At 33.8% G+C, this 9,809-nt stretch overlaps 1 protein-coding gene across 1 annotated transcript; it reads right to left on the bottom strand.

The window, feature by feature from the left end:
• Nucleotides 1–337: 337 nt before the first annotated feature.
• On the bottom strand, nt 338–8,450 carry LOC132919777 (mucin-2-like). The gene is made up of 2 exons (XM_060981619.1): nt 8,168–8,450; nt 338–4,192 (listed from the first exon to the last, which is right to left on the bottom strand). The coding sequence occupies exon 2, from the start codon at nt 4,184–4,186 to the stop codon at nt 1,091–1,093; it is 3,096 nt and encodes a 1,031-aa protein (XP_060837602.1). The 5' UTR covers nt 4,187–4,192; nt 8,168–8,450; the 3' UTR covers nt 338–1,090.
• Between the last annotated feature and the right edge of the window lie 1,359 nt (nt 8,451–9,809).

The following is a 9,809-nucleotide window of genomic DNA, read 5'->3' as shown; positions in this document are numbered from 1 at the left end:
TTTATTATATGTTACATTAATCAATTAATTATTAAAAATCAATGACCGTAGTATAATATTGACTAATTTTTGTTTTTACAAAATTGTCATTTATTCTGTAAATAAATTTAAATTACCTTTACTGCATAAAAAAAAAATCTTTAATACTTTGAAAAACAATTATATTTATATTTTTTGCTACGATATTAAAATAAATAAAATATATAAAACAATTTGTGTACAAATTATAAAATTATTCTTAGATATAGGTAAAATAATTATATATTATAATATATTTGTAACGCTATGTGTATAGCTTATAACTACTTCTTAGTATTTAATTACATACAAAATAAAATAGTATAATTATTGAGCTTTATTTCATTATTTGTCATTTAGGATGTCTACAATATTTGTAAAATAAAAATAAAAATAAATATATATATATACATTATACATGGTTTTTACAATATTTAGGAAATATGTTATAAATAAATATTGTTGATGAAAAGTGGCGTATCCAGTGGTGGCCATAGGGGCCATGCTCCCCCCCCCACTCGTTGGTTGTATTTATTATTTTTGTTTTAAAGATTTATTTGTATACATGAACGCATACTACAATATGTTATATAAAATTTTAGACAGTGTGTGCCCTTCCCCCCTAAAAAAATTCTGGATACGCCACTGAATGAATGATTATATTAAATTAATATAAATATTCTATCTATTGGGCAAGTACATTATAAATATTGATCGTTTAATGTGAAGTTATGTTATAATTCAATACTAATGTATATATTGCATATTGTTAATGCACATACTAATATTATATAGGTACTTATTTTTAAATATTTTAAATTTAACAGTTAATTAAATACTGTTATTTCTTATGTTTTTATTTTAGTTAACGTACCTATCTAGTACTTTTATCTATACATTATATACATAAATAAATTAATATTCACTTGCAGGGTGATTAGTTTACAATATATGAGTTATGGGTTTATCGTTTATGACATGTTTATTTATGTAATTTATGTATTTGAGTATTTCTTATACTTTATTCCAATGGATTTGTAAATGATATAAATATTTATTTAATCTCTATAGATTATTTTGCTCTTTCAGATTGTTCAACTGTTTTTTTGTCTTTTGCATCTTCTGAAGGAGGACTTATTGGCATAAAACCTCCAACTAATTGCGGTTTAAAGTTGTCTGGATCGAACTTCTCTGTAGACCCAACCACATCACCAGCTTCATCTATTCTCTCAGAAGCGTTATCAACTTGTGATTTTCTTACAACTGACCATCCATTACTATTTTCTGGCAATTTTAAACTTGGGTGGAAGGGTATTTGAAAGTTTTGTAATAGAGGTTTATGACCTTCATCAACTATCTTATGATTATCTTCTGTCGTTTTCAATGTAGCTGTAATTGGTTTTTGCGAAACCACAATGTTTGAAGTAGAATCACGAGTTACAATTGGAACATAATCTTGAAGATTTGGCACTAATTCTTGATCGATATTTGGTTTGGTTGTATCCAATTTGGTTGGACTGTATGCTTTATATTCCAACGAAGATCCGTTTTGATTTTCATCAGGTTTAACGATTTGATACGGGAAGTCCATTTTTGTGGGCTTGATATTAGTGATTTTAGTTTTTAATATTGGAATATCAGATCTATCATTGACGTCTAGCATTACGGAATCATCAATTATTTTTTCAGGTTGTTTTGATGGAGTGTTTGCCGCATAAATAATATGTACAGGATTTTCTTTATTATTATCATCTCGTGATTTTGTCGGGGTTCCGTGTTGGATCATTTGCAAAGTAGTTACTTTTGCTGGTTGTGGTCCGGTTTTCTGCAAAATTCTTGTTTCCTTTTCAGGTGTATTTAAAATTTCTTCGTCAATATTATCATCATTTCTGTCTACTTTTAAAAATTGAGGTTTTGGAAGGGGTGGTGGTCTTAAATGATCTATTGGAATTTGAACCCTTTCAATGGTCGCGGAGTGCGATTGAGGTACTGTTGGTGGTGTATCGACTCTGGCGTTTGGCCTGAATTGAGGTAAAATATTAGGTAAATTTGGTCTTTGTGGGGGAGGTATAGCGCCATCGCGTTTCGGAGGTGGATAATATGTAGGAGGTTTTGGTACGTTCTCCCATTGAGGTCTTGGATACGGTTGTTGTTTTTGGATTGGTCTTGGTGGAGGAATTAGTGGAATTGACGTAGTCGCTTTGGTCTTTATCGGTATCGTATGATTAACAACGGTTTCAGAAGAACCATCTTCAACCATTAAAACTTGCCCGATTCCTTGTGCTGGACGTGTATCTGTCCGTTCTCCGTCCATACCAATTGAAAAAGAAGTCTGAAGTGCGTAGCTTTTGTTGTCTTCGTTCGGCTGAGTTTTTATGAAATGGTTTATTACATGTTTAGGAGGTTTAAATTTAGATGTATCTGGTTGGCTCTGTGGAGGAGTGTATTGAGGTTTATTTTTGACATACACATCTGTTTGTACCGGATATGGTGGTGGCCGTCCTTGAGACATTTGAAGCTCTGTATTTACCGGTTTTCTAGGTACATCCTGAGAAGTTTTTATTACGGGCGGCTCTGGTTGATAAGGTCGACTTTGGATTAGAGGATTCGTAGGTCGGTTTGTAACCGCACTAGGAAGCTGTTGTGTATTGTAAGTATCCGGTCTGACTTTGTAGTAAACTGTCTCGAACTGATCAGGAGTTCCATTAGGTTTTAGTGGTTTGGGTTTTGAATACGTCGATGCCAGTTCTGGGCTTATCGAAGGTTCAGGCTTACCGTTATTGAACGTTACTCTTGAATTTTCATACACAGCAGTTTCCTCGGGATTGACTGTATCTTCTATATTTTCTGGGCGCAGAGGCCTAGATGAGTATACCGGTTCTTCCGACACCGGGGCTGGGGATGGTTTGATATTTGACGAGTGGTCCTTTGGTTGGTTCAACGATATACCAGACGATACGTGAGCAGTAAACGTCATAGGCACTTTACTGTTGGTGATCAATGGATACGGTTTGTCGCCGAACTGATAGTTTCCGTGTAAGGGTTTGAAGTGTTGACCGTACATCTCCTGTGAGTGTGGTTTCCCTGCTGGTTTGATCCCGTCGTCGTAATCAGCGAACGATGTTCCGTCCAGTTTGGAATCGATCTCAGGTCTGACAGTAGTTACCTGTACTACGCCCGTAGTTCTGTTGACGACGGACGAGGTAACCGGAGTTGATAGTGTTGTTGTGGTCGAAGACGGTAGTACGGTCGTGGCAGCAGTGGATGGTTCCGGAGTAATAAAGGACGACGGCGACGATGGTAATGGTGGATTGGTGAGGTGAACGACTGTCGTCGGTTTCGTTGTAGTTGTGGTGGTTGAGGTAGTGGTGGTGGTTGTTGAACTGATCGCTGCTTGTGCGGTAGTGATATCATGGTGTGACGTCGGTTCTTGCGGGTGAGGGTAATCGTAATCGTATTCATATTCTTCTTGCTGCGGAACCGGGACCGGAGTCGTGGTAGTTGTCGGGGCACGAGTTGGGGCAGGGGTGGGCCTGGTGGTAGTCAACTTGATGGTATTGTACCACGACGTGGCAGTGGTAGTGGGTGTAGTTACTGCTGATGTTGGTGTTTGAGTTGAGGTTGATGGCATCTTATGATTGCTGAGTGGCGACGATGGTGATGACCCGCCGGACCCTTGGATTTTTGTATTGGCGTACGAGCTGGACATGAGTGGAAACCGATCACTAGAGCTGTACTTTACGGGCAAGTTCAGGAACTGATAGATGTCCGTCTGCTTGTTTTTGGCGGGTGCAATATCGTTGGGCCTGGGTAGTAGACCAGGACCCGCCACGTCCTTCCTGTCAATTGGATCGCCCTTATAGTCGAATGGCACTTCCTCTAACTTTGTAGAATCGTAATCGTAATAATCGTCGGTTCTTTGTGCCGCGTTCGGGGGCGATCTAGTATTGAAGTCTATGGAACCTGAGTTGGGATCAACAACGAATGGTTCACCGTTGTTGAACGGAAACGATGATGGATGGTAGCCATTGGTCAGGGTCATGGGTCTCTGTGGCACTTCTTTGACGGTAGCTGCGACGGCGGTGAGATCCTGTGGCCGGGCAGAACACACGGCGAATAATAACGCCGAGACACCGCACATCAACTTTAGACGCCGCCATCCCTCCATTTGAACCTGAAACATGAACGGAACATAAATATTTGTAGCAAAAAAATCGGGTAACTGTTGGTGTTGTAACTGGTTTTGAAAAATGATATTAGATTAAAGATAATTTGTAGGTATTTTGGTAGGACGATAATAGATAAACACTGATTATTTATCAAATTACCATCATTATTATTATTATTTTTTAATCACACAACAAAACAAACGAAGAAACGACGTGACCGTCAATCACGCACGACCTTGACCATAAAGAGAACGCACGTTCGTCTACCTATATATGTGCCGTGCGTACATAATAATATATTATACCTAATAGTATACATATGTTGTCACAACTTTCTTTTTGAATACCGATGACAATAAAAGAGTACTCGTTAGCATATCTAAATGGCACAGAAAATATCTAGGAATAAACGTAATTTCACTTCGTACAGTACATTTTTTTCACCCAGTAACCTTACCTATCTACCTGTATAGTGTTTATTTATACGTGTTCAATATCTAAGTACTGTTATTTTGTTAAATGTGCTGTTGTCTATAAATAAAATATGTAAGCCCGTGTTACATTTTTCCCGCGAAATAGAATTACCGACGATACTACCTCTAATCTCTAAAGAGTATATATTATAATATTATGTATAGACATCCATACTAATTTGATTTTTAGTAAACTATTTCATATTTACAAAATGTTGGCTAAATTATGGAGTCAATCGGGATCTCGTTAACCTAAACGTGTATGTGCATTGCAGCGTCATAGGTTGTTTAATTATTACTATTGGCGGATAAGAAAACATATCTGATCATAAGACGTCTGTAAAATAATTTTAAAAATTGCGAAAAATATAACATGAATATTAACGTTCTGCGTGTTATATTTATAATATACGTGTATTTCTATTAAATATCAGTGAAATTAGTATCATTGCATTATTATGTTTTATTATTTGGTTCAGTTATTGCTGTGTCTGCGAACGACCGGCAATCCGAGACGGCGCGCGGCGTCTACGATATACTATATATCTACTGTATAGGTAGGCGCCCCGACATAACGAGTGTGCTACAAAAACCTGTTACACGGAAATGCAGCGGAGACGTGTGTGTGTGTGTGTATAATACATACATCATCATACATTCATATCGTATTATTTTAGTATGTACGGTTATAATCGGGACGAAACGACGTGTGTAGGTTAGGGTTACGGATTATTAATAACCAGGGTACACGCATTATAATATATCAGATATTTTTGTATACGTACAAGTAGTTGGGTGTATGTTAACATGTACATTATATATATATATATATGTGCGTATATAAGCGTGGCGATAAGCGGATAACATATTCATTCGACCGACCAAACACACTACCTACCCATGTAATATACCTAATACCACCTACCTACCTACCTACCAGCCTATATACATCAATTTATTATTGTCCTCAATATGCGTCTATTGAACTACACTTTTTTTGGCCCACTTTTTAACGACCCAACCGAAACCAATTAAAATCACATTATTATATTATTCATACTATTTAGAGTAGATTGATATTTTTTTCAATTTCAAACGAAAGTCGCTCGTATGGGTATTACTACTATTACATCTTTGCGAGCGTTTAAGTCTTGTACGGAAGAGCGGGAAACGTGAATAGCGAAATTATTTTGACGAATAGGATCTCGAAACGTTGCATTTGTTCGAATTTTGACATATGTATTAGGTATTGTTATTGTTTATCTTGGTCGAACCCTATTGTTGTGTTGTCGTTACAACTATATAATAGCACAGTAATAACTGACTTTTGAATTTGGTTTTTCTCTTTTTTTCCACGCAGCAAGCGTTAAAATTTCAACGTACCATTTTATCCTAAAACTATTGGTGAAATCGCAGCAACGCTAAATAGTATCTAATAATATCATTATTACATGCCTATCTATCACTGAAAGTTTATTTTATTTTTTATTCCATATTATTTTTTCATTTTGACTGAAATATTGACAATGATTAGTATAGTGGAGGTATCATGTATTATGACGTGTCCTATTATTTTTTTTATTTCAAAAGTTGATATTATGAAATAAGTTTCATGTTGAAAATTTCGAATTTTGTATAATAATAATCAGTTTTAGTAGAATTATGTCCTCGAAGCTATATTCAGTATAAAAATATACTTTTTATGCGAGAAATGCGTGATGCATTTCCACAATCACTTTCTTCCTTATCCGGTTTCTATTCTTAAGTTTTGCTTGGGATAACTAGATTACTTTTTACTATTATTATTATTATTGAAACCCACATTCTTATGGAATATAAGAATTTATCGTGATGAACAAAACCATAGATATAAATGTATACGACGTAAAAGAAGACTTTTTTACTTACATTTTCTAATCTTTCTGTAGTACGAGAAATTGTCCAATTAGTTGTCGATCGAAAAGTGTACTTAATCTCACTATACGTATTATTGTTGTGATAATTTTGTATCACAGTAGTATAATATATATTATATATTCACACAATTTTTTTAAATAATCTATTTCTGAAGAACTACATATATGTATATTGTTTTAAAATTATTATAATACTATTTGTACCTAAGTGATAATTATAATAATTGGTAGAACTATTATTTAAAAGAAAACTATTATGATAAAATGAATAATTATAAATACTAGGTATAACTTTAAAAGCAATCAATATACACAGGTTGGTAACGAATTGAAATAGATTTCAGCGGTTTTAATAATCTTTAATACATTTATACCGTATTGTTTAATGATCGACAATTGTAATTGTAATTATCCTTATACAATTTGTATCTAATAATTTTTTTTTTAACTTTCATAAAGTTAGTATTCATGTTCATTTTTAAATTTGTTTATATAAAATCTCTTAATAGTCGCCTATCGGGTTTACAACAAATTCTGCAACTATGAAGGCTCCACATTTTTTTTGCCAATAAATTTAACCGTCAAATAAGGTTTTTAAATTTTAGGAATCTTTTGTATATTCTATTGGCACCTGTCCACATCGCACCGCTTACTACATTTACTCATGTTTAATATTATAATTAAATTACAAAACATTCAGATAAATTAGCAATGAATATCCGTAAAAACTTTTTTAGATTAATAACTGAAAAAATGTAAAAAAACCAATTTATGTGTATGTTGACGATCTAAAAAATTAAACAAACTAAAACCTGTAATTTTCCGGTGGTTAAGTATTAGACATGAAAACCGGATGGAATTGGACAAATATTTTTCAGGTCAAAAACCTTTGATCATATATGTATAAGAATAAGAGTAAGTAATAATCACAATGATAATAAAAAAATAAATATAGATTTTTTTAGTATGAATTTTATTTTAATAAAAAAACCAATATAAGAAAAATGAATATATCATAAAATAATAACAATAGAAACAGTGTAAAAAACAATTTTTTGTTTATATTGTTATTAAATTTAAACACATTATATTATAAAAATATACATAATTTGGAAAATTGTTGAAATATTAAATTAATATTAAATTTTAAATCGTGTTACCTATAGAGAAAAAATATTCTGATCCTTACACGTAAAATTTTTAAAAATCATCATCATGTACAATTAATGTGAGAAAGAAATTATTTTATTACAGGTATTAAGTTATATTTTATTTTTAGTATCTACATAGGTATATATCCGGTTGGTTATAGACGTTATAGTGACAATAATAACATTAGTATTGAATAAGAATTCTAATATAATTAAATTAAGTCAAGCGATAAATAGGCATCTACTATATTTTGATAATTTTATGTAATGCGTGTAGTTCGGTCAGGACTTCAGAAACTTTAACTCTCGTCCGAACACTCCGAACTCGCAAAACACAATAATAACGAGATGCATATTATTAATTATTATGTAATTTACATTTCGAATAAATGGCACATTACACTGTACTAAATATTATATTTTAATATGATGGTACTTACGGTTATTTTTTTAAAATCGATCGATCGATCGTTCGTTTGTTCCGTTTATTGATCACACGTATTATTGTGTTGTGGCGATCGCTATAACCGCTCGTTAATGATATATATGTTAGTTCGCAACTATTCGCATCCGTACAGCAGTAACGTGACAAATGATAACATTAAGTGGCGGTGGCGGCGGCGGAATTGACAAGTGCTCTGCGTCCGACGGCCGCGGAGCGTTTATTACAACCGTGTGGCTGGCGGGCGCGCGCTGCACACTGGTGACCGGGAAGAAGACTGCCGCGCGACGTCTAACACTGCCACCGCGGCGCAGGTTGTCGTGGTCCGATGTGATGTCCGAAAAATATTCGTTGGTACATTTCGTTTTTTTATGTCCGATTTATCAAAAGGCAATAAAATAAATCAATAAATTGTAGAAAAAATAAAAATCCACTAAAATTTAATATTATTATTTTGGATAATAATATAACTCCAACGTCTCCAACCGAGGAGGGGTGGAGACAACATTGGTAGGGTGTGAATGTTATTTAATATTATTATTATTACTGTTGTTGTTGTTAGATTTAATTTAACGATATACGCCTGACGAAGAAATAACAACTATTTCTTCGGCCGAGCATCGGTATTCGGAGGTAGTAAATATTAAATAATAACGATTGAAAAATGGTTGTACCTATACACACGCACGCACTATCCAAGAAATACAGGGGGATTTTTTTTTCGACGATTTTTATTTACCGTCTACCACATACAGGTCGATTACCGAGCATCATCTTCGGATTAAGATCGCGCTATAAATCGGTACCCGAAAAATAATACATATAATATATAATTTTTATACACGTTAGATAATAGTGATAAATACGATGGACTGATTATATTTGGCGAGACAACAAACCGACAGAAAACAGTTCCTCCACAATGGGACTTTAATATTGTACGTGTACTGGTGTAGGTACCTATTCTCTTTACTATACAGTATATGCACTCAGGGACCAGGACTTCTTTTATTTCACCCCTTAAAGTTTTAAAGTTAAAATCATAGTCGTGCGAGAGTAGACGCCGCGTGTTCCCCGCAAAGGCGCAAAAACATAAATGTCCTTAAATACATTCTCATAATATTATACTGCTACTATTACCTTAAGAAATATTTATGATAACCATTTGTATTATCACTGCTTGTTATTGCCTATAGGAAAAAATTAATAATAGGTTTTTCAACGTTGTTTTTTCACATTGAAAAATAAAACAAGTTTTTATAAAGACGTAAAAGACGTGTTTATTGAAAAGGATAATATAATTTCATAATTCTTGTCATACAATTAATGATCGTGAGATGCCAATATAAATTGTACGCATAAATTTTGTTTTTTTCCCTTCTTCTGAAAGCTGTTGTTTTGGGACTTTGTTTATACATATTATGCACTCTAAAAAAAGTGCTTGTATTCCAGTGCACAGGGCACGTACCTAATACATTGTAAGCGCATATCCCACACATATACCCCGTGCTCACGTCTATGGTAAAAACAATTGTATAAGTGTAAAATTTAGGCCGATGAACGTTATCACTCTGTAGTGAGATATTTACGATGTCGGATAGGTGTTGCAGCAGCCGCATATAATATATTATATTATATGA

This window comes from Rhopalosiphum padi, chromosome 2 (assembly GCF_020882245.1).
Source record: "Rhopalosiphum padi isolate XX-2018 chromosome 2, ASM2088224v1, whole genome shotgun sequence".
In the NCBI taxonomy this organism is placed as follows: Eukaryota; Metazoa; Arthropoda; class Insecta; order Hemiptera; family Aphididae; genus Rhopalosiphum; species Rhopalosiphum padi.
Note: the sequence above shows the minus strand (reverse complement) of the source record. Positions and strands in the feature narration are given on the sequence as shown.

What these genes read in the sequence shown, in the direction of transcription:
- LOC132919777 (XM_060981619.1), bottom strand. Translation starts at nt 4,186, where the DNA reads ATGGAGGGATGGCGGCGTCTAAAGTTGATGTGCGGTGTCTCGGCGTTA.